Source organism: Phocoena sinus, chromosome 6 (genome assembly GCF_008692025.1).
Source record: "Phocoena sinus isolate mPhoSin1 chromosome 6, mPhoSin1.pri, whole genome shotgun sequence".
NCBI lineage: Eukaryota > Metazoa > Chordata > Mammalia > Artiodactyla > Phocoenidae > Phocoena > Phocoena sinus.
Window position 1 is genome coordinate 4,804,079 of NC_045768.1, and position 25,204 is coordinate 4,829,282.

The following is a 25,204-nucleotide window of genomic DNA, read 5'->3' on the forward strand; positions in this document are numbered from 1 at the left end:
AGCCCAGGTTTCCCTGGTGATCTGTTGTTCTGTGTGCGCGCAGGCACATGGGGAACTGACCCAAACCCAGTTCCTGGCTTCAAAGGCTTTACAGACTAGTGGGGATAAAAAAGATACGGATGAAACTCCAGGTTGGGGACTTTGCCAGAGCTGAGGGGTGGGGAAGGTGGATGAAACAGCACTCGGCCGGCCCACACCTCTGGCGCTTGCAGGAAGGAGAGTTCATTTATGGATTAGAAACTCCGGTTGGGCTTCCCTGGTGGCGCAGTGGTTAAGAATCCGCCTGCCAATGCAGGGAACACGGGTTCGATCCCTGGTCCGGGAAGATCCCACATGCCGCGGAGCAACTAGGCCCGTGCATCACAACTACTGAGTCTGCGCTCTAGAGCCCGCGAGCCACAACTACTGAGCCCACTTGCCACAACTACTGAAGCCCTTGTGCCTAGACCCCGTGCTCTGCAACAGAAGGAGCCACCGCGATGAGAAGCCTGCGCACCACAACGAAGAGTAGCCCCCACTCGCCGCAACTAGAGAAAGCCCACGCACAGCGACGAAGACCCAACGCAGCCAAAATAAAATAAAAATAAATAAATTTATTTAAAAAAAAAAAGAAACTCCGGTTAACACATTGTAGGTGTGTTTGCGGGGGGTGGGGGGCGGGGAGCCTTGATTTGTTCATCCATTTGTTTGTTCCTTCATCTGTCTGCCCATTTGTTCAGTAGTTATTAAGCACCTACTGTGCGTGGGTGTTCTGCTGGTGCTGGGCGGCATCGTGTGCAGAGCATTTGACAAGTTAAAACTTTCTTTAGGTGAAAAGAGACATTAAGATGCAGGTTCAAAAGTAGAGCCTTTTTGATCTATTATGCTTTTGTAGATATTTTGAACTAAATGTCTTCTGGAAGAAATGAGGTCAGATGTAATATCTGGCATTGCAGACTTGCCTAAGGAAAATTGTTACGGTCTTTGGAAGGAAACGGAAGTCTCTTCAGAGTGTACCGAAAGGGTGGGGTGTTTGCTGATGGAGTTGGGGTGGGTTGCTGAACTTGAATTGGATCTTTTGCCAGCTCTTAGGTTTCAGCGGCCCCCTCTGGCGCGGTTGGGGTGCGAGCCTTTGCTCTTTGCAGTTTGTGGTTGCAGTTTGATTGGAAGGTGAGTTCATCGTATGGTGTGAGGGAAGCGGGGTTGGCCGTGGCCTTCACTGAAGCATTTGCTCTCTTTCCTGCCTGTCATTGGAGGAGTGAAACGGACCCGTGCTATTTGCTTTAAGTAGTTTGGAATCTCAGGCTGTGATTTTGTAAAAATGATTTCTGTGTTGGTAGATCAAATTGGAAACCTTAAGATCTTGTAGAGATTTGGATTTGGCTTCATTCATTTTGCATACATTGGCAGGATTATTTCTGTTTCCCTCAGAAGGGGCAGTGGCTGGTGCAGCACGCTGGCCATGGCCCTGGGAGTGGTAACAGAGCACACTGAACAGTTGGAGCACTCGTGCATTTAGTGCCTCTCGGACTCCATTTCTTTGGTTCTGTGGGTCTTTTTTGGAATACTGTCTTTAAATTTTACTCTGGCTCCCACCTTGTACCCTCCAGCCCCGATAGAACGAAATTCACTGTGATTTATGTGCCTTTGGCTAAATTGTCTGAAGCCAGATATCGGCCATCTGAGCTAATACAGTTTCACAGTCAAAGAGTATTACAGCGTTGGTGATAACGATTTACCAAGGGATTCCTAAGTGTCCCTTTTATTTGATCCTCATTATGTTGCAGGAAGGGGGCCTTCCAGGGCCCAAGACTGAGCTCTTGTCGAACACTCGGAAATGAACTGTCCGAGGAGACACGTGCTGAAAAAGCAAGAGACTTTATTGGGAAGGGGCGCCTGGGCGGAGAGCAGCTGGGTAAGGGAGCCCAGGAAGACTGCTCTGCCACGTGGCTCGCAGTCTCGGGGCTTATGGTGATGGGGTGAGTTTCTGGGTTGTCTCTGACCAATCATTCTGACTGAGGGTCCTTTCTGGTGGCACGTGCAACCACTCAGCCAAGATGGATTCCAGCGAGGAGGATTCTGGGAGGTTGGTAGGACATGTGGACTGGCGTCTCTTCTCTCTCCTTTTGACCTTTCCCCTATTCTTCTGGTTGGTGGTAGCTTGTTAGTTCCCTGCTCCTTACCAGGATCTCCTGTGGTAAAATAACCTATGCACATCGTTACTGTCTTTGCCTGGCCAGGGCCGGGCAGTTTCAGTCAGTGTTTTCCCCTAACCATTACAGCCGGGGAGGTGGGACTACTGGCATTATGCCCAATTAACAGATGAGAAAACTGAGAGAACTATGCTCTGTTGGCAGAGGCAGAATTTGAACCCAGGTGGTTGGTCCTGCAGCCAGTCTCACCCACTGCATGTGCTCCAGGGATTCTTTAAGAGCTTTTCTACCCTCAAACTCTGGTATCTAAATCAATGAAATCTTTCCACGTACCTTGCCATTTTCTTTGTTTTTACCAAAAAGCATATGATTTCATGCCCTTCTTTCTTCCAGGAAACCTGTTGTTCAGAATTTAGGTGGTGCCACATTTTCTCCAGAAAAATTAATTCCAAAATAGAGTGTAAGATTGGAGCTTGAGGTTACAAACTCCTAGCTGCTTGTCCTCTGAGGTCTTTTCTTCTTTGGAAACTAAAGTGCAGTTTGCATTTTGATGTTTGTTTGTTTTTCCCTTGGAAACACAGGATTAATGAAGTCAGCTTGTTTTCTCTCTGATGGAACTTGTCACCTGATGCACACTGGTCTGAGGGCCAGAATCCTTAAATAGAAGGTGTGATGTTAGGGTCTCTGTGAAAATGTTTCTTGGGCTTCCCTGGTGGCGCAGTGGTTGAGAGTCTGCCTGCCGATGCAGGGGACACGGGTTTGTGCCCCGGTCCGGGAGGATCCCACATGCCGCCGAGCGGCTGGGCCCGTGAGCCATGGCCGCTGAGCCTGTGTGTCCGAAGCCTGTGCTCCGCAGCGGGAGAGGCCACAACAGTGAGAGGCCCGCGTACCGCAAAAAAAAAAAAAAAAAAAAAAAAAAAGTTTCTTGTGGCACCCCCCCCCAAATTGGTCTATTTTTAACTTTCAGCTTTTTGATCATCTCATTTCCCACTCCTCCCCCAAGAAAAGCAGTGTCCCAAAGTGTTTGGAAATTAATCTGAGGCTGCTGTGCCAATGAGTAACAGACTGTCAAAGGAGGGCGGAGGAAGAGCTTCCTAGTATAGACGGTACCGAGACCCACTGCCAGGGCGATAACAAGCCTTTTATTCTGATTTCCTTCCTGGGAGTGAAGGGAGTTTGAAAGGCAGAGGCAAGGACCTTCCAGAGTAGAGTTCAGGTTTTTCTTGTGAGGATTTACCAGGGCTCACCGCTGGGTGATCGGGATGTCTGAGAGATGAATCCCCTTCCAGCTAGTGACTTGGTCCGTATTCGCTGTTCAACAAAGACACCTGGGCTTGGAAGGGCCCTGTGATCCTCTGGCTTTAGAATGGGCAATGCTATTGAAAAACAGAAGCCCCTGAAACGAAGCCATCTGTGCCCCTGGAAACAAGGTAAGAAGGCCCTGTGCTTCATCTCCAGGAAGAAGGAAGGAGGCAGCCTTCTGTTGGGAAACTTTGGTTTAAAACCAGACCTGAAACTGCTTGGGGAAATACCTTTCATCAGAAAGTGCTTGCAGTTCAGCATATTTTAAAGAAAATTAACAGGCAGTTCTCCTAAGGAATAAAGCGATTTGCATCTCAATGTGGTGGCCTGGCTTGGCTGAGAACTTAGTTCAGTTTGAGATTTTATTTAGTACAGCACACATCCGTTGGTTGAAATTTTTCAGCTTTTAAAAAATATCCCAAGGGGCTTCCCTGGTGGCGCAGTGGTTGAGAGTCCCGCCTGCCGATGCAGGGGACGCGGGTTCGTGCCCCGGTCAGGGAGGATCCCACATGCTGCGGAGCGCCTGGGGCCCGTGAGCCATGGCCGCTGAGCCTGCGCGTCCGGAGCCTGTGCTCCGCAGCGGGAGAGGCCACACAGTGAGAGGCCTGCGTACCGCAAAAAAAAAAAAAAAAAAAAAAGATATCCCAAGTAAAAATTTTGATATCCAGGAGTTTGAATCTTTTGTGACAGTTTGGTTTAGAGAATGTTATTAATAGCTTTTAAATATATAGCGCCTTTCTTCCAAAGAGTTCAAAGTAACTTCTATTAAAAAAAAAAAACAAGTCTCATATTTATCCATCCTAGGTGTCCATGACACGGGACAGCCACACCTGTTAAAACCTACTCGTTGTCACTCAGGCTTGTGTTAGCGTCAGCTTTGAGGAGGAGAAAGCCAGAGCGGCCACACGGCAGTATGCAGCCCCAGGGCCTTTGGGTCTTCCGGTGCACTCGGCTGCCCTTTTCACTGTTATTAACCTAGCAGACCAGCAGGGTTCGCAAACCCGGCAGGCACCAGAATACCAAAGATGGTGCCCACAGGACTTCATCAGGTATTGGCTCTTTTATCTCCCACTTGCAAAAAGGGTGGAGATAGCACCTGACCTGTAGCAAGACAGTTTGAGCGCAAGCGTATGTATGGGTGTGTGTTTATGAACAGAAAAAATAAACTGGAAGAAAATGCATGGGAATGTTAATAATAGTTGTCTTTTGTGGTCAGATTATATATAATTTTTTTTCTTCTTAATAGGGAAAAGTAGGTCGGATGCTAATTTACTGTTCGGTTCCAGCCCCTCTGACTTTCCATCAGTCATTCATTCTTTGTCCAACAAGTTACTTTGAAAAAGGTATTCCCTTACTGGTCCTTGATCAAATCCTGTGTGAACAAAACAGTAATAAAAGACATTTGGGAGACAGTTCAGGAAATTTCAGTATGAACTACATGGTAGATGATATTTGGGAACTGTTGTCTGTGTTATTACGTGTGATTATGGTAATGAGTCATGTAGGAGAATGTCCTTTTTGGGGTTGTCATGCTGAAGTATTCAGGGCTAAAGGGTTACGCTGGCTATAATTTTACTCTAAAATGGTTTCAGGTGACTGAATGAACACATACATACAGATAAGAAAAACAGGATCATTTAACAACTGTTAGAATCCAGGTTATGCATATATGAGGTTTGTTATATTTTCTTTAATGTACTTTACTCATTTGGGGGAGAAAAACATAAAAAAAAAAAAAAGCAGTTTGCTGCTTACATCATAGTACCTTGTCCTTCAGAAGAATGAATCTTAGCAGACATGGGTATTTACTGGTGGGTCAGGATGTAACACTCTTTCAGTGCCATGTGGCCTGGTATCTCCAGCCACCAAGAAGAAAATTGGCATTGATCCAATAACTCAAATCACTTTTATAACAGGAATTTAATATTTTACTTACTTTTAAGTTGTCTCTGGTCTTCCTTAGAAAATGTGTGAGTTAAAACTTCTTAATACTTCCATAGGAAGCAGCTGGGCTTACAGACAAAAATTAAAGCTTTTGTGTTTTGTTATGTTGTTTAGTTGTGTTCAGAAATTTAAATGAGAGGAGTTGATAGTAGGGATTTCAGGATCCACAGTGAATTGGGGATAAAAAGAAGAGCAGTTAATTGCCCCTGATTTCTCAGTCTTCACAGATCCCATTTACCAGGGCCATGTCTCTGTCAGTGGAGGGATTTGTTGGTTTGAGCAGGGTAGACCCTGGACCCACAGTTTTGTTCTCCAGTCCAAGGATCCACAATAACAATGGTTGTGGAGTTTATTTATTCTTCACAGTTTGTCTGTTTGTCTTTGTCTTTAAAGGTTGTTTATATTTTGGAACTGGGATTTTGGAACAATGGTTAGGAATGATTTAGTGCAGGGGTCCCCAGCCCCTGGGCCACGGACCGGTGTCGGTCCTCAGCCTGTTAGGAACTGGGCCGCACAGCAGGAGGTGAGCGGTAGGCAATTGAAGCTTCATCTGCTCCGCATCGCTCAGGTTACTGCCTCAACCATCCCCCCTCACCCCCAACCCCCCCCCCCGGTCGGTGGAAAAAATTGTCTTCCGCGAAACGGGTCCCTGGGGCCAAAAAGGTTGGGGACCACTGATTTAGTGGATCCCAGCCACCACCCTGACCCTGATGTGAGTGCCTTTTTCGAAGTCCAAGCTCAGTGGATGACTGGTGGCACCAGGCTCTAGAGCACGCAGCATGGTATCCTTGTCTGCTTTAGGGGCAAGTGAAACTGGGGCATGTCCTTGTGTGCCTTTGCTGCAGGCAGCTGGAACTGCCCAGCCTGCCCCTGACTTCTGTCCGGTCTGTGTGTTGACCTGCGATGGCAGACTTTAACCAGAGCCAGACAGTCGTGATTAGGAAGGTCAAATGCAGAATAAATTCTGAAGGGACATTTAAAGGAAATCATTATCTGCCTTTTGGATCATTTGTGTTTCTGTTTCCATGTTGTAGACCTGGAAAGTTAAAAAACTGAGGTGACAGAATACTAGTTTGAGAAACATGAATCTCACTTCTGCTTGCTGTCACCCTAAAGAGCATTTTACACCTAATAGAGAAATGTCTCTAATGATTTTAAACAGTGTGGGACGTGCATCCTTTGAAGGGACCAACATTATACTCTCTCTTATAGTTCTAGTTTTTCTTATAGCTCTCAGAACCCAAAACATAAGAAAGAAACGGTACTGCCTTTATTGGTTTTTACAATAATGAATGCTTGCAGTGGTTGATAAATTTAAGTCATTTGCATTTCCATAGTGAGTTCTAGCAGGCCCTGTCCAAAAAAATAGGATGGGAGGTAGGATAAGGCAGTGGCTTCCTGTGATCCCGAGTGGTCCATCCAGCCAGAGCTCTGCTGCCCCTGACTTTCTGTCTGACCTTGAACAAGTGAATTTTGTAATCCCAGATCGTTTCCCCACCGTCCTTACCTCCAGTGGCCTTCAAATGACTACATTCCAGCCCTCACCACAGGGATGGGCTGGTGGAGGGCCGGTGGAGGGCCGGTGGGGGTCTGTTTACTACAGTACCTGACCAGAAACCTGAGGGCTGTCTCTTGGGATCATTGTTCTGTCCTCCATACTAGCACGGCGTATGGCACTTGGTGCCCTCCGTGAGTGCACTCGGTAACCAAACTGAGTGCTGCCTGGCCTCCAGTGCTACCACGGGTATACATGAGGTACGAAAGGTGCAGCGTGGTTCCTGGTGCATGGTAGGTGCTCAGTAAATGGTATCTACCAGTGCTGGCGGGTGTGTGGTGGAAACGTTCCTTCTTTGCCTTTCTCTGCCCAAAGTAGAGGCGTCGGGGGATGAAAACAGGTACAACCCTCCTCTGTCCCACAGCAATTCTGAATTTACAAAGACTAAGTAAATGTATTGATGATTGTTCACACTGCAAAAGATTGCTTCACAAAAGGCACTTAAATCACAGTCGGCATTTTCGTTATTGATTCATTGGCCCGGCACCTGGGGAAACCTTCAATTTAGAGCTAAATTGAACTGCTCTGAAATATACTACTATCCCGTCCAGTGCTCTCAAAAAATTCAAGACAAATACCGTATGCTAACACATATATATGGAATCTAAGGAAAAAAAAAATGTCATGAAGAACCTAGGGGTAAGACGGGAATAAAGACACAGACCTACTAGAGAATGGACTTGAGGATATGGGGAGGGGGAAGGGTAAGCTGGGACTAAGTGAGAGAGTGGCATGGACATATATACACTACGAGGTGTAAAATAGATAGCTAGTAGGAAGCAGCCGCATAGCACAGGGAGATCAGCTCGGTGCTTTGTGACCACCTAGAGAGGTGGGATAGGGAGGGTGGGAGGGAGGGAGATGCAAGAGGGAAGAGATAGGGGAACATATGTATATGTATAACTGATTCACTTTGTTATAAAGCAGAAACTAACACACCGTTGTAAAGCAATTATACTCCAATAAAGATGTTTAAAAAAAAAAAGAAGGATTCTTTGTTTCTTCTGGTCTTTTTTTTTTCATGAATAACTTGAAGGGTTGCTTACAGTGATCATTTTGGCTTTGGGGAATATAACAGGGGCAGAAGTTTCCTTGGGAATAAAAATTGCAGCCGTAGTTGCAAATAGAATTGTTATCTCCTTCAGAAATGCCAGCAGCTCAGGGCCATACCGGCCTGGTAAATGGAAACGTTAATGATTTGCATGTTTGTACACAGCTGGGTGTGAGCAAATGAAATTAACACCCTCGGTGGAAGAGCTGAGGCTGAAGTGTCTTTCCCAGGCCTGGGCTGACTGTGGGCTTAGCAAGGCTGGGAAGGAGATTGCCTGGCTGGGTGGGGGTGGGGACTCAAGGACTTGCATAAATTCCACTTGCTCTCTGGTTCCTGTGCTGTGGGGGCGGATTTATAATTGTTTGGATTCCAGTCAGCAAGGGCGCTTAGACTTGCCTCTACAAGCTTGTACCTAGCTAGGTAGTCGAGAAGCATCTGGGGCCGCTGGATCATTAATATTGACGGCTTTTCTGGCCAGAGCTGGAGCCGGCCTCCCTACCCCCATGCATTGTGTGGTCTGATTCCATCGCTGTGGGGCTGCAGTGCTCCAGAATGTGCAAGGGCTGGGGCTGCACTCCAGTTACCTGAATCAGGGCCTTCTAGCTGAGTGAGGCGAGCCACACGACTTCACGTTTCCAAGCTTGTTTCCTAGTCTCCACGTGAGATTAATAATAATGCCTACCTCGAACGACTGTGGCGCGAAATTAAATAATTCACGTGAAGGGTTTACAGCCCTTAGCGTACACAAGCACTTAATGAATCATAGTCTTTCTTGTTATCACATGTTGCATAATAGAAAGAAAGAACCGGGCTTTTACCACGTCCGCGGGCGTGGATCATGGGCCCAGATCTGTCCCAATCCCAGCTAGCAGTGTGAGTTTGGCTAACTCTACCCATTTCCTTCCCTCAGTTGAAGGGATCACATGCCCGATGATCTCAGAGGTGCCTTGTGGGCTGTGAATCAGTGACCATCAGCTCTCATCACTGCTGTTCATATCTGCAAACTCCCCTGGTGTTCAGTACCTGCAGAAAGCATCAGTTCTGCTGAACAGCGTGGTCACAGGGGCGTTTTTATGGTGTTGAATTTCTTTGAAAATAGTTACTGCAGGACCAGACATAGCTGAGCTATTCCTAGTTAACTAGAATATTGAACTAAGCAGGACAGTCCATTTTCCCATCCTGAATAATGCTGAAAATTTTTTTCATTATTACATAGTGGTTAAGAGCCTGTACACTGGAGCCCAGATGCCCCGGTTGACTCCTTGCTTCCCCACTTCTAGCTGGCTAGGTGTGAGGGTCAAGGGGTTTATACATGTAAAGTGCTTAGAACAGTACCTGGCACGTAGTATATGTCCAGTAAGTGTTTATTAGTGTTGTTATTTTTAGGCTAAGTACAGAGAAATTTCATTTTATTTTAGTCGAAAAGATGTTATGTTATTAAAGAAGAAATTGGGAAAAAATCGACAAAATGCGAAGAAGAAAATGCATATTGAGTGACTAGATCTAAAGGGCCTAAAACCTAGTGAGGGAGCGGAAGAATTAGCTGTTACTGTTCATCCTTTCCAGAGCTGCTGCACATACATGCCTATTTTTCATATGTGGTCTTCAGAGCTACTGTAATGACTGTGACATTCTATCGTGTCGCTGTCCCATAATTTATTAAATCATTCACCTGCTGCTGGATATTGAAATTATTTCCCCTTTTTGCTGTTACAGGTAGGGTAACAATAAGTAGCTGTATTCATATATATTTGTGACTTGCTGGATGATTTCCTTAGGATAGGTTCCCAAGGTAAAGTTCCCAGTCCAGGAACGTGCCATGGACTGTTGCCATGTTGTTTTCCAGAAGGGGTGTATCTGTTAACATTTTCTTGAGTGTTGCATAAATGTATCCGTTAGCCACAAGCACATCGGTGTTGAGCATTATCATTTTGAACTTGTTTTTCTTGTGAAACTTCAACTGTATTTACTAGTGCCATCGTGATGAGTTACCTAAAGGCATGGGGCTCAGAGAAGGGAAATGGGAAGTTCAAAAACCATTATGAGGGCTGAGAATCTATTTTTGTTTCAAAATTCTGTTTTCCCATGGTCTTTCGCATTGGACTTGGCTCAGTCTCTTTCAAGTGCTGAGTTTCACGTAAAAAAAGGCATGAGAAGACTTTATTTAAGGGTACTCATTTACCATCACAACTTTTTGTCTTCTGTCTCCCAGGGAGCAACGATTATTAAATACTTTAATTTCCTCACATGAAAGGGACAGAGTGAGCCCAGAAGTGTTATTAATATTTTTAGTGTAATGCTTACTGCTCAGCGGCATGACTCATGACCCACCTCTTCCTCGTTACTGTGTCTGTTGAGGGATGATTCGTTACCATTTTCCCCAGATGCTTGTACATCATGGGGCACCAACCCAGTCGTTATTAAAATAGATTTACTGCTGTTACACAGCTTGCTTCAAACCTTGCTGCGAGGGCGGCGTGAGTCAACAAGTGCAGAGCGTCAGGATGTTGATGTAGTGAACGAAGATGATGTCCATGCCTGTCCGTGTGGGGTTCCAAGCCGTGATTGGGTGTGCCCTTGCATAGGCTTCAGGGTAGGAGAAGAAGTTTTCAAAGGAAAGGTTATTTAGCATGCTTTGGGCGTTGGTCTTGAGCTGGAAGAGAGTGGTAAAAATCTAAAATGATTACCTAATTTCACCAATGGAGAATTGAGGCTTAGAAAGAAGTGAAGCGACTTGTCTGAAGTCTCACAGCTGGTTTGTGGTTTAGTATCCCCTGTGTTAGGATAGTAATATAACAATGATATATAATAATGTGTGTAACAATGATATAAGACAATACAGCATATTGCATATATAATGATTATATATTTTATATTTATATTATATATTTTCATGTTCTAGAATATAACATGTTCGATATGTTGTGTTACAGTACATTATATATTGTGTCTACCATACATAAAGTATGCAATGTGATACAATAACAGATGTAATAATATTACAATAATAATATGTTGGGTATAATAGTAAAAGAATGCTGATAGCTTCCTATATGCCAGGCGTGGTACTAAAAGGTCTGTATACATCATGGGCTTCCATTAATCATTTTTTTTGTTAAGTGAAAGATCAAATGTAGGAAATGGAAACCATAAGTGTGAAGGAATTTTTCTCATGAGAAAGGTAGGGTGTTGTTTTGGGTGTGGTAAGAAAAGGGAAGGAAACTTCGCTTTGTCATCAGATATTTCCAAATTTAGAACAATATCTATCCCTAGCCATTGGTTTTAGGATATGCGTTACCCTGGGAACATGCGTAAGATACATTTCCGTATTTGGCTGTTTCTTTTCCAGCTGTATAGAGGGCGTCACGGCTGTGGAAGATAATAGCAGCGGCCACTGGCCACTTTGTATCTAATTACCTTTTGGCAGTTGCGTATAGGGCACTTGGTTTTGGAAGTCACTTCATGCTGAAATACCCAGATGATTATTTCTGGGGATTTTGTGGTCTGCAGCTGAGGAATTGGCCCCAGGATGGCACATCTGTGTCAGGGGTGGGTACACTTCTTAAAGAGCCAGATAGTGAATATTGTAGGCTTTGGCAGGGCCAGGAGGCACAATCTCTTGATTCCTATTATGTAGGGACTTATATTACCAGCTAAAATGAAACCATTTACAAATGGGAAAGCCATTCTGCACTTGCAGGCTATAAACAAGGAATCTGCACCAACAACCAGGAGGCTGGCGGGATTTAGGCTGCAGGCACGAGTTTGCCAACCCCTGACCTATGGGGTCTTTTTGGTTTGGTGCTCTCTGCCATCGTCACTTGGGAACTCAGAAGCAGGTCACTCGTCAGTTACCAAAAATATTCACATTTTCAAGCCAGAAAAAGGACTTAAATACCGCCCTCCAGGTGACTCATTTTAAAAATTGGGGTTACTGAAACTGAGCCTTCTGGTTTGTAGTCTGTCACACACCATTCAGGTCTTTATCTGTAAAAATACTTCTCGTCACTACAGTGATAAGAAAGGAGATCATGGAAGGTTTGAAGAACCCGGTGCTTTGCATATAGAGCCTTAAATAGCCTTCCTTTACCACTGAAGGGGGCACTATCCTAAAAACATCCCAAGCTTCTATACTTTCATTCATTCATTGATTGATGGACTTTCATTCGTTCAACAGCATTCATTGAATGGGTCCTATGTCAGGCACTGTTCTAGGCACAGGGGGTACCTAATGAAAAATTGAGACATCATTGCCCTCTGAAGTGTATAGTTTAATATAAACAGTAAAATATATAGTCTGTTAGATGACAGGCATCATAGAAAGAGGGCAGGGGAGGGGATAGGAAGTCCAGGACTAGGAGAGGGATTGTTAGTTTTACAGAGGCAGGAAAGGGAGAGTGCTCAGCTGTGAGGAATCGGGGCGGAAGTGCTGAGCCTTCCGGACAAGCGCACTCCAGGAGAATGGGGAGCTGGTGCAGGGCACCTGAGCCGACAGGAGGACGTGAGGTCAGCATGGCTGGAGCAGAGGGACTCGGGAGAGACCGGTAACACGCGAGGCCAGGGAGAAGCGAATCCCGTAGGGCCTTGTAGGTGATGGTAAGGAATTTGAAGGGAGAGCCAGTGGGATTTGCTAAGGGGTAAAGTATCGGGTGTGAGAGAAAAAGAGGTGTTTTGGCCTGAGCATTTTGTCTGTTAAAAACAGAAGAGTGCCAGAGGAGCAGATGGGGGCGAGGGGGGAGATCGGGAGTTGTGTTTGGCACAGGTTGAGTTTGAGATGCCTATTAGAGATCTAAAAGGAGGTGGCGTTAGGCAGGTGAGTGTCCGAATCTGGATTTCAGAGAAAACCTAGGCCTTTCTGAGTTTTTGACTTTTGAGACTGGATGAGATTACCAAGGAAGTGAGTTAGAGAAGAGAAGAGGCCAAGGACTGACCCCAGGGCACTCCAGCATCGGGAGGTTGAGGTGACGAGAAAGGCCCTCTGGTGAGGTAGGAGGAAACTCGGAGACTGGCGCCCCAGGAGCCAGGTGCAGAAAGTGTTAGAGCAGAGGGACCAGTGGTGACAGATGATGCTGATTTGAGCCAAATCACGTAAGGACTGAGACTTGACCATGGGATGTAGTAACATGGTGTTCACTGGGGACCTTGACGAGACGTTTCAGTGCAGAGTTGGAGGTGAAAGGATGTGAAAGCGAAAGGGCAGAGGGGAATTAGACGCAGTGAGCATGCGTGGTTCTTTGAGGAGTTTTGCTGCGAGACAGAGCAAAGACAGGGTGGTAGTTATTGAGGGAAGTGGGGTCAAGGGAGAGCTTTTTTTAAGGGGAGAAGTAATGGCATGATTGAATGCAGATGTGAATGATCCAGTAGCGAAGGAAGAATTGAGGACTGGGGGCATTACTGGCGAAGGGAAGCTCTAATAGCTTCGTACTGTGAGTACTGCTGTAGCAGTCAGTCAGTGCTAACACATCACCCCAGTATTTAGTGACCTAACAACGGTTAATTTAGTTCACGCTTTGCAAGTGCCAGTTCAGGCTGGGGTCCTGGTCTCAGCTGGGGTCCCTCCTGTGTCTGCCGTCAGCTGCCAGGAAGGCTCATCTCTGCCTCTGGCAGGCAGCCGGGATCACTCACCTGGCAGCTGTCGGCTTCCTAGAGAGCCAGGCGCACACGGCCTCCCGAGGCCCAGGGTCGGAACTGGCACAGTGTTGCCTCCACTTCATTTCGTTAGTAAAAGCATGTCCCAACCAGATTCAAGACGGGAGAGAGACCGCATCTCTTGATGGAAGGTCCCTGAAGTCAAGGGTCGGGGTGGTTATACTGTGGCCGTTTCTGCAGACGGGCAGCCACAGCTGTCTGTGAGCCGAGTGTATTGCGTTTGAGCCTCACAGAAGTTTTGTGTGGTAGGTAGTGTTTTATCTTCATTTCACAGACGGGGAAACAGGGTCAGTGAGGGTCTGGTATCTTGCTCAATGTCACACAGCTAGTCAGTGGCAGAGTTGGGACCCAAACCTTGGTCTCTCTGGTGTCAGAATCCCTTGCACTCTGTTCTACGTTCCTGAGAGTGTGGGTTTACAAGCAGACCAGAGTGTAGCTTCCTCTCTTTTCTTGTTAGGCAAGGGAATAATATCTTTGAAGATGACTTATCTCATAATTAGAATGGACTGAGGGAGGCGATTATCTTGTGATTTGCATGTTTACTGTGGGGATTGGACAGCTGTATTTATTAGAATCCCAGTGAGGTCACAGTTGTGTATGTAATTAGGGCCTTTATTGACGCAAATTCATGTCTCCACCGTCAGCTGGACCCTCAGTGCCCTCTGACAGTCTTTGTGTGTGTCCTTGGTCAGGTGACTGTCCTGTTCCTTGCAGCAGCCTGTGCAGATAGTCACCACTGTCTACAAGACCCGATTCAAACCCCCTTTGCCTCCAGGCCTTCTGACTTTCTATGTCTGCCGTTATCGCTGCCTCTCTCTTTCTGTCCCTGACACAGACACCCTGCCTCTGCTCAGGTCTTCCTCCTTCCAGAACCTGTTGTGATCAACATCTGTCTCCTCAAGCAGCTGGACTTCAAGCTTTCCAAGAGCAGAGTCCAAAAGGTGGGAAAATTAGCCTTAGCATCAGGGAACTTTGGCCCTTCCACTGGTTGTGTAGCCTCGGGCAGTCGTTTCTCCTGACGTTCATGAACCTGAGTGGAGGAGCCGAGCCATCTTCAGGACCACTCAGGGAGAGTGGGGTCTGCTTATGTTCACATAGAAAGCCCTTGGCCAAGAGCTCCCTTCTCTCTGCAGTGGCCACCAGTGTGTCCCGAGTCCCGTGTGTATCTGCCAGCCCTTCTGTTTGCTGCGGGAGCGGCAGCATTCTCTGCCCTGTCATCATTCCAGTGTCAAAACTTTGTTGGCCCCAGGGCTCGAGCAGCTGCCCTCCACTTAGCTCATTAGGGAAGCAGCTGGAGAGATGGCTGGGCTGGGTGCTGATTCCACAGTCTCAGAAAAGATACTTGGTTGGAAAGCAAAGACCATGGTGAAAACATTTTTTAAAGCTCTCTTTGGATAAAGGGAGCAATAAATGAGTAAGTAGGTTAAATCTAGCACTTCAGGTCTCTATAACCTCGCTTATAGGGAGCCCAGGAGCTCTGCTCTTCTCTGAAGTCCTTGGGTTGGGATTCCAGCAAGCTGGGCGGGAGGGAGAGCTTCCCTGGAGGAGAAGCCTGGGGCAGTGAGGAGGGCTCCGTGTGTCGGCTGTGCTCGCAGCCGGCTGCAGCTGAGGCATGAAGGTTCAGGATGAAGTTGGTCTTTATACTTACATACTTTGCTGTAAGAGTAAATCGTCCCGCTGCTTATTTATCATGTAACCTTGGGGAAATTACATAGTTTCTGTCAGCTTTCACTTGCTCATCTGTAAAAATGGAGGCAGCTAATAACCCCTACCTCATAGGGCGCGAGGATGCACAAATGGGGGAGTATCTGGCAGGGAGTTAGCTATGATTGTAACTACTATGTAAAATTCACCTTTGGTCTTACGTTATAAATCACTGACTAAAGAGTTTTCATACTTTCATGGTTACTCTACTTTCAAGATGTGTCCTTAGAGTATTTCTTCTTTAATCATTCGTTCACTGGGTTTATATTTATCAGCCTTCTACTTGTGGGCAAGGTACCGCTGATTGTTTTCTTTCTGCTCAGGTTACGATGAGCTGTTCATTTCTTAGTGGTTGACATTATAGTGACATTCAGAGCTGCAGTTTGCAGAGTGCCTACTTCAGTAGAGTTGCTTACCTAGGAGTTAGCTTCTAAAGTCAGGGCATAAGGGAAACATTGCCTATAGTCAAAATAACCCTTGAAAACCCCTTAAGTCATCTATAATAAACAGTCTGCATTGGGGGAGGGTCATCAAACTTTTTCTATAAAGAGCCATATAGTAAATAATTTGGGCTTTGCAGGCCATGTATGGTCTCTGTCACATATTCTTCATTTTCTCTTTTACAGCCCTTTAAAATGTAAAAAACCATCTTAGCTCTGGGCCCTTTAAAAACAGGCCTTGGTCTGCATGAATAACCTGTGGTTAGCAGCCTCCAAGATGGCCCCAGAGGGGCCCCCGCCCCATAGTCACAAGCCCAGGTGCAGCCCCTCCCCTTTTGTATCAGGGTTGGTCACATGACCAGTAGAAGAATGTGGCAGAAGCGATGGATGAGTTGTCACTTCTGACTGTGGGTGGGTTCTGCCTTCCTGCTTCTCTCTTGGATCTGCTGCTCTGGGGAGATCAGCTGCCCTGTTGTGAGGAGAGGCTCACAAGGTGAGGACCTGAGGCCTGCTGCTGACAGCACGGGGAATGAGCTTGGAAATGGCTCCTCCAGCCCTGGTCAAGCCTCAGATGATGCCACCCTGGCCACACCTGAGACCCTGAGCCAGAACCACCTGGCTCATTTAAATCATTCTGTCTTTAGGTAATTGTAAAATCCTCAGCAGCGCAAGGGGGAACAGTGAGAAATTCTAAAAAATGCCTGCTTGCCTGCAGAGTTTAATCCATTCATTTTTAATATTAAGTGTTTTTTTTACCAATTATCCATGTCAACAAATCTGTTTATGGCTAGGATAGTTAAGTTACCTGAGAGTATGATGAAGCTCCTCTGGTGGGCCAGACATTGAAGTGCACCACTTAATCCCCACAACAACTCTTGCTAAGGTCAGTGTTGGGAGCTCAACGTCTACTCTGATCTGACCCCTTCTAGGCTTTCTCTGACATTCACGATGGCACTGTGCTATAACACAGCAGTGCTCTTGTGATCTGTGGAGAGCTTGTGCTCCCACAACGAATAGCTCCAGATGGCTTTGCTCGTTTTCAGTTTTGCCCAGAGGACCTTCTGTACTAATGGCTCTTCCACAGGCAGCTGGCCATTGACCTGTGTCATGTGGCCTGCCTTAGAAAGATGAGCCAGGCCAATTGGTTCTGGCTCAGGAACTTGAACCAGGACTCAGAGAGACAATCTAATCACTGGTGGGCACTGGAGCTAAAGAGTCTTAAAGAACTGCAAGTTAAATAGGGCAGACAGGGGTGGCCTCGTTGGGAAGGCGAGATTTGCGTCAAGACTTGGAGGAAGGGAGTTGGCCCAGCAGGTATCTGAGGGACAGACATTCCAGGAGGTGGAATGTCAGGTAGGTGTGTTCAAGGACTAGTGAGGAGGCTGGGGTGACTGGAACAGATAGAGAAGATCCTGTCAGGCCTTGAGAGTCATTATAAGGGCTTTGACTTTTATCATGAGAGAAATGGGCAGGTGTTGCAGAGTTTTGAGCCGAGTGAAACCATCTGACTTAAGTTTTCCTAGGATCACTCTATTGTGTGTATAGGGGAATAAAGGGGTGCTGGAGCACAGGTGGGGAGCCCTGCTAGAAGCTGCTGTAGTGATCCAGGGAGGCGCAGTGCAAATGATGGAAAGTGGTTGGAGCTGAAGGATTTTGAAGATTAGGGCCAACAGGGTTTCCCGACTGCTTGGATAAGGATCGTAGGAGAAAAAGAGGAGTCATGGATGACTTCAAGGCTTCTGGCCTGAGCGTCTAACTTTAAGAATGGAGTTGCCGTCCACTCAGATGGGGAAGGCTGTGGCAGCGATCAGGAGTTCAGTTAGACGTGCCTTCTAGATCTCCAAATGGAAGTACTGAGTGGACAGTTAAATATATGCCTTGAAAGGAGAAAGATCTAGATTAGAGGTATAAACTTGGGAGTCTTGGTATAAAGATTGTATTTAAAGTCGCAAGAGTGGACGAGCTCCCTAAGGGAGTGAGCCTGGATGAGGCATGCGGCCGGCGCAGAGGCACCGAAGCAGGGAGAGATGGAGGACGCTGGTTCTGAGCCGCCTTCTTGGTTCTTAACCCTTCCTGACGGTTGGATGTTGAGCTTCCCTTGGGTTCCCAGGAGTCTCCTTACACTCATACTTACCTTAAGCCTTCCTTTTTATTTGAACATGATTCGTGAGGCTTCTGTCCCTTGCTACCAAAGAGCCATGGCTGAAATTGTGGCATCAGCCCCCTTTACAGGAAGGAAACAGATTCAGAAGTTAAACTTACTCAAGGTTTTACCCAGTGGCCTAACTGGGATTGGTGTCTACATCCCTCTGGCTCCAGCATGTGCAAAGTGTGTGGGATCCCATTGTCGTTCCCTGGCTGTGGATGGCTGTTGGGCTGTAGGCAGTGATTAGTGTAATTTGAATGGTTTAAATTGTCTCATGCAAATTAAGAGGCAGGGCAAGTCCACCCCCACCCCCCCAGCCCCTGTGCTGAGACTGTCATTGGCTTGAGTTTTAAATCTCAGGGGTCCCAATGCAGTGAAAGGAATCGAAGCGTGGGTGGGGAGTTCATCGATTAATTTATTTCTTCATTTTCTATCAACAAATATTTGAGCACCTGCTATGTGAGATACTGTTAGGCACAAACCTTTCCAAACCTGAAGTTTTCATCTGAACCACAGAACACAGAATTATTTGAGTGACTGTTTTCTCAGATATTCCAGGGTAGTACACAGCTAGAGTCATTCTAGATGAATAGGAGAATTCAGTTCATCCAACATGCCTTAGGGTCTTAGACTTCATTCTCTCCTCTCAGTTGAGAAAGGCAGAAACCAGAATAGTCCCCAGGTAGATACTAATTACAGACTGACAGATACTATGAAAGAGCAGAGCTGAAGTCGGAAGGGATAAGTCAGAGTTAACCAGCTGAAATGAGGTGGGCCTTTGGGCTGGGGGTGAGCGGGGACACACCACTGTCTGATGAGGAAACACCGTGTAAAGGCCCCGAGGACAAGGTCTGGGGGTGGTGAGAGGACCACTCAGTGGTGGATGACATGTACCTATCCAGTCAAAGCCTTGAGTGTAAGAGCACTGGCAAGCTGAAGAGACACTTGGTGTTTTAAGTGGTATGTGTGTGTATTTGCAAAAGAGATTGGGAGAGATGAGATTTGTGCTTTGAATGAGATTTGTGCTGACTTCAGTGGGAGAATGTACTGGAAAGGGCAAGAATGGACTCGGAGGCTGAGTTAGTCATCCCTGAGGGTGATGGCTGCATGGATGAGGGTGGTGGCAGTGGGACAGATACGCTGAAAATATGGAAGGTGAAATGGACAGGACTTGGCAATGCAAGAGATTTGGGGATAACAGGGTTGAAGCAGGTCAAAGATGACAACCGGGTTTTTGGCTTAATGTTCACGAGTGGTCACCATCCACTGAAATAAGAAGTACAGGAGGAAACCCATTGCTGTTTATTTGGTTTACATATAAACAGTGAATTGTGGTTCTTTTAGGGCTTTTTCTGTTTTTATTAACCACAGGAGTTAAAACCATTGGTTGCAGGTGTTTGCAAACTCGGAATAATTGACTGAGTTCTCCCTGAAATTCCTTTATTTATTTTATTTTATTTTATTATTTTTTGGCTGTGTTGGGTCTTCGTTGCTGTGCACAGGCTTTCTCTAGTTGCAGTGAGTGGGGGCTACTCTTCATTGTGGTGCGCGGGCTTCTCATTGCGGTGGCTTCTCTTGTTGCGGAGCACAGGCTCTAGGCGCACAGGCTTCAGTAGTTGTGGCTCGCGAGCTCAGTAGTTGTGGTGTGCGGGCTCAGTAGTTGTGGTGTGTGGGCTTAGTTGCTCCATGGCATGTGGGATCTTCCCAGACCAGGGCTCGAACCCATGTCCCCTGAATTGGCAGGTGGATTCTTAACCACTGCGCCACCAGGGAAGTCCCCTGAAGTTCTTAACTTATGGGATTTGGGAGCTTTCAAAGGGAGTGACTTAGAGGGACAGTGTCCCAAGTCCATCTTGAAAGGTCTTCCTTTTGCCTGGCATGGCATCTCTAGTGCCATCTCCTCGAGGTAACTCTGTCTGGGGAGATAACCGCACACGTCCTGACCTTCAAAAGGGAGAAGAGACCTGGCTGTGGCTCATTTTTATTTCTTTTCATGGGCAGTTGGGCTCCTAATGAGAATGTTTTCCCTTAGGAGGTCCCAGGAAACCTCCATGCACGAGTGACTCCCATGATTATTGGGAGAACTGCTGTGTCGGGTGTGCTCTTGTGGGTAGCTAACACTCGTACAAGCAGCCGGAAGGGTGTTGTCGTCCAGCGGTTGGGACCTGTGATGATGGAGTATCAAGATGGACAAGTTAATTTTCTATTTATATGAAAACTCACTTCTTTTAAGGCTTAGGGGTGTAGAGTCCTGGGCTGGATGGCCTGGAGGGAGAGAAGACGGGGTCTCCTACTTGGCATTAAGTATTTGCCAACTACATTTAAGCTTGTTATCCTTGGCACCAACCCAGGGGCTGGGCAAGCTCTGAGTTCTAAATAGGAAGGCGGTTGTGCAAATGGCTGAAGTCCTTCTATGTGTCTCCTTTCCTTCTTCCAATTAAGAAAAATCTGAAGACCGCCTCACTCTTGAGACATTTTAAAAAATGAATTCTAAAGGGAACATACTCAGTTGAGAACAGGCTTGTGGGGAGGGGTGAATAGAATTCCCTCTGTAAGTTACTCAATTGGCCACTCAAAAATAATTGGTTATTAATTGAATCCTTTGTTCGGGCTTGCCTTCTCCAATTTTCCAGTATTGGTAAGAAGCCAGCGGCTAGCAATTTGCTTTAACATAACTGATACTGTTGGTAATTTTATTTTTGTATGATTTTGAACCTCAGCAGTTGAAATGTTCAGTTTATTTTATATCTTCCTTTTCACCCCCATTCATACTCCATTCATACCCCATTCATAGTTCAACTAAATAATTATAGTACAACTATGTAATTACATTCAAGTGCTGTGAATGAAAAGTATCTGGGGCTGAGGAGGCATGTAACGGGTCCTAATCTTTTACTTCGTTCAGCGTTGGTTAATGAGGACTTTGCACGTGTCCAGCACTGTGCAGGGCCCTGGGAATACAGTCACGAGCAGGCGAGACACAGCCATGCCTCTCACGGCCTAGTGAAAGAGAGGGGCAGTCAACGTACCCAGCAGTACAGAGCAGTGAGCTTCATGCAGGGCCTCTAACTGAGTCACCTGGTCTAGGAGGTCAAGGAAGGTCAGTGAGAAACAACAATTATTTAAACAGGAGCCGAGCGTATTGTATGTAGGTAGTCTGAGTGGTGACTTTACTTGGATTTCAGGGCTGATTTGACAGCTCTGTGTGTCGATGCTCAGTTATATAGTGGAGTTGCATTTTATACAGAGGAGTTGGGTTTGAATAAAAGTACATAAAACAACAGTTACATATAGCCAAATTACCCTTGAGAATCCCTGTTGGAGACCAACAAAATGAGCTGTGCTTTCGGCATTGATACAGAATGCTGTTTCTTTAGACCAGGGGTGTGCAAACCACCACCCCTGGGGCCAGATCCACTTGGCTGCCTGTTTTTGTAAATAGTTTTATTGGAACACAGCCACACCCATTCATTTACACATCATCTGTGCTGCTTTCCTATTAAAATGGCAGAGTCAAGTAGTTTGACAGACTGTATGCCCCACAAAACCAAAAATATTTACTCTACTGCCCTTTAAAGAAGAACTTTGCTGACCCCTGCTTAGAGCAAATGTAGGAATTAGTTTTCTATTTGGGCACCGCATGGTAAAAAGAAAATTGTTATCTTTAAATACCAGAATCCTTTTAGTGAGGTGAGATGTTCACACCACAGAAGGCATGAAGGAACTGAGGAAACAGTCATTTCACCTCTCCTATCCTACTTTCACCTGGAGTCATGTACCCGTTAACAGAAATGGAGAGTGATTTGCCTAAAATACGTATCCTTCTCCTTTTCCCTTCCTCCCTCCCTCTTTCTGTCTGTTTTTCAAGTGTACATAATTGAATTCATCTGAGGTTAATGGAGTCCATCATATTCTCTTTGTGCTTCAGTTGTGCGGGCTGAGGAGAAAAGAACAGGTAGACTTAATATGTGGATGGTGCGTTTCTACGACCTGAAAAGCTAAATGATGTCAGAGCTAAAGTGATGTCATCCTGATTTCACTGGAGAAAAGTGGTAAGAATGAGTCATCATTTTGACATAGTTAAGCATCTTGAACCCAAAGCACTATCCTGCAGCTTTCCACACTGCGTCTACACTGTAACTGGTGATGCAGTCTCAAGAAACCATTGTCCATGGGTTTAACCAATATTGTTAAATGTTTTTAATTATAAAGTTAATTTGATTTTATAATTGTATGGGAGCTGTAAGCATGTGGCAGACAAACTTTCAGGTGGCCCTTGTGATTGTTACCTCCTGGTGTTCACACCTCTGTGTAATCCCGAAGTGTGGACGGACCTGTGACTCACTCCTGACCGCGAAAATATGGCAGAGGTGATGGGATGTCTCTTCCTGATTATGTTTTGTTATAGCAGACCGTCTTTCTAGCAGACCCACTAGAGGCATCCTCCCTTGCAAGCTTTAGAGAAGTCAGTGGCGATGTGTGTCAAGGAGCTGAGGCTGGCCTCCAGCCTACCATCAGTAAGAAGCTGGGGCCCTTAATCTGATGGCTGCAAGGGAATTAAGTTTGCTAGCTGGGCTGCCTGAGGGAGCTTGGACACAGAGCCTTCCCGGGTCAAGCCTCTGGATGAGGCCTCAGCCTGCCGACACCTTGACCACAGCCTTGGCAGAGGGTGCGTCTGAGCCGTGCCTGGGCCCTGCCCAGCAGGGACCTCGTAACAATAACATGCGCATGTTTTTCGTTACACGGCGCTGGAGAACTACGACAAAACATGAGCAGTTTAGAGCAGCGCTTACTGGTTCATACTTAACATTGTAAGAATCCAGGCTAACCCTGGGAATCTGCAGTAGGTTTTTTCCTCCTTAGAGCTTGTCCTTAAATTATTGGGCCACTTGACAAAATTGCAATCTGAATGGTGGCTTAGATAACAGTATTGTATCGGTGTTAAATTTTATGAAGCTGATTACTGCACTGCAGTGATGTAGAGTATCCCTATTCTTAGGAACTACTCAATGAAGTGTTTTAGGGAGCCCACTTACTCTCATATGGTTCAGAAAAATTTGCATGTGTGTCAAATAAATCAATGTGTTTGTGTAGTATTTCTCCCCTGCTTTTTAAATGTGAAGTCTGAGAAGGTCTAGAAGGTCTTCCCTCAGGGTAGAGCATTTTACCTTTTGCTTTTGCATTTCCTGTATGTAATACCTCCTGAAGCAAAATGGACTGCCAAGAATGTCACTTGGTGTTTGTTATTGTTTTGCCTAAGCAAAAGAGGCTAGCGGTTGTAGGACCCCTATCTGATGTGGTTACTTGTGTAAAAAAGCTTAATTCTCAGGTAAGTACGTATTCTGTCATTTATTACTCACAGTAGCCCTTTGTAGTGGGTGCTGTTGTTTGTCTCCACTTTGCTAATGAGGATGTTAAATTAATGTTCGCGTTTTCAGAGCTAGTTAGTGGTGGAGCCAGGCCTTGACCGCAGCCCTCTCCCTGCCTGGTTAGCACAGAGCCTCAGCCCAGGAGTGCTGTTCTGCTCTTGCCCTTGTAAACTGGCCCCGGGAAGAGGTGGACCCCTCACATCTGAGTCTGCAGCAGTTCACCTCCAACGGCACGTCTGATCGCAGCCTGGTGAGCTTTCATTCTTTAGTCCCCTTCTTTCTTTCTTTTATTTATTTATTATTTTTGGCTGCGTTGGGTCTTCGTTGCTGCGCACGGGCTTTCTCTAGTGGCAGCGAGCGGGGGCTACTCTTCGTTGACGTGCGCGGGCTTCTCATTGCGGTGGCTTCTCTTGTTGTGGAACGTGGGCTCTAGGCGTGTGGGCTTCAGTGGTCGTGGCTCGCGGGCTCTACAGCGCAGGCTCAGTAGCTGTGGCGCACGGGCTTGGTTGCTCTGCGGCATGTGGGATCTTCCCAGACCAGGGCTCGAACCCGTGTCCCCTGCATCGGCAGGCGGATTCCTAACCACTGTGCCACCAGGGAAGCCCTAGTCCCCTTCTCATCTCACCCGGCAAATCCAGAAGCGGCTCCTGTGGTCATTTTTACGGCCCTGACAAGGTGTTTCTGGCAAGGAGCTAATGAGAGATGCCCTGCTCATGATGTTGCCGTGGTCATGGTGGAGGAGATGGACACCTCACACTGGCTAGCCCAGTGTTCTTCGGCCAGGGGACACATGGAGGATGGGCCTGTCCTCGTGCGTGTCCTCCCCAGAGTCAGTCTCAGCTTCCCAGGTGTTGGCACCTGGAGACTTCATAGTCCATCTTGCACACAGCTGCCTGGGTGCCCCCTTTTTGTCAGTGATGAGGTTTTGGCCTGAATTCTTCCCTTGAGTTTCAGTGGGGCCCCTACTTCCCACACTCGGGGGCCATGTTGATGATGGCCTTCTTGTTCACCCCTTAACCTCAGTGCCGCTTCTCCGGGCTGAAGGATTCCTGACTTCTTGATCTGTCTTATGCTGCTGTCCTCTTTGTCATTCTCCTGCCCTTCTAGACCTTATCCACTTTACTCACAAAAAGCTGAGGGAAATGGTAAAAGCAAACCTTCAGCCTCCCTGTGTAATCTTGGCTGCCTGTCTGAATGTGGGGCTCTTTGAAGGGAGATTTCTCTGAGGAGGAAGTGGGCTGCTGGTTCTCCTCCCCCTGGTGGGGGCCGGCTCGCAGGTGCACCATTTGTTTGGTTTTTCTTTTGCACCCAAAGTCCCCGGTAGTGCCAGGAGTGCTTGATAGTCCTGTGGGTGCGAACGTGGGCCAGGCCATCAGTACTTTAACTGCACCGAGTTTAGGCCTCCGACTGACATCTCATTTCTGCCAAAAATAGGTGGGGAAAGACCACATTTCCGTTAAGTTCTTCAAGGGTTATTTCTATATTAAGCCGGAGCTTCTGGAAACAACACACCAGGCTATATTATTAGCTTACATTCCTAAGAAATGGCTTCCCTGATAAAGTTATTGGGTTATTGATTTTTTAATAGATAGCAGATATTAACTGGTTATATGAAGAACATTGTAGATCTTGTAAAGCCAAGATTGAAGACTCAATTCACAGTGTTACTTCACATCCTACTGGAAATTTCTTTCTAGAATGTTGTATCTGGAAAAGTTTCCCTCTTCTGTTGAGTTCATGTATTTTCTTTGGATGGTCCAAAATTAACCTATCTTTTTGCCCTTTTACCTTTGCTACTAGGAAATTTAAGAACTGAATGATCATGGCTCAGTCACAGTAAATACTGTGTTCCAAGCTTTTGGTTATGTTCTATTTTAAACTGTCTTATTAGGTATGTGTTTAGTGTCGCCTA

The 25,204-nt window shown here is 46.4% G+C and overlaps 1 protein-coding gene across 8 annotated transcripts in view; it reads left to right on the top strand.

The window, feature by feature from the left end:
- The window catches only part of RAPGEF1 (Rap guanine nucleotide exchange factor 1), a 141,879-nt gene that overhangs the window by 22,874 nt on the left and 93,801 nt on the right, over positions 1 to 25,204 (top strand). For 2 of the 8 annotated variants that reach the window (XM_032634300.1, XM_032634305.1), the window contains exon 1: positions 1,147 to 3,562. The exons of 5 other annotated variants lie outside the window; for them this stretch is intronic. In XM_032634300.1, the coding sequence (XP_032490191.1) occupies positions 3,499 to 3,562 (64 nt within the window). In that variant the 5' untranslated portion in view covers positions 1,147 to 3,498. Of the gene's footprint in view, positions 1 to 1,146; positions 3,563 to 21,952; positions 21,976 to 25,204 lie in introns of those variants that run through there. One more of the 8 variants, XM_032634304.1, reaches the window with a different exon arrangement.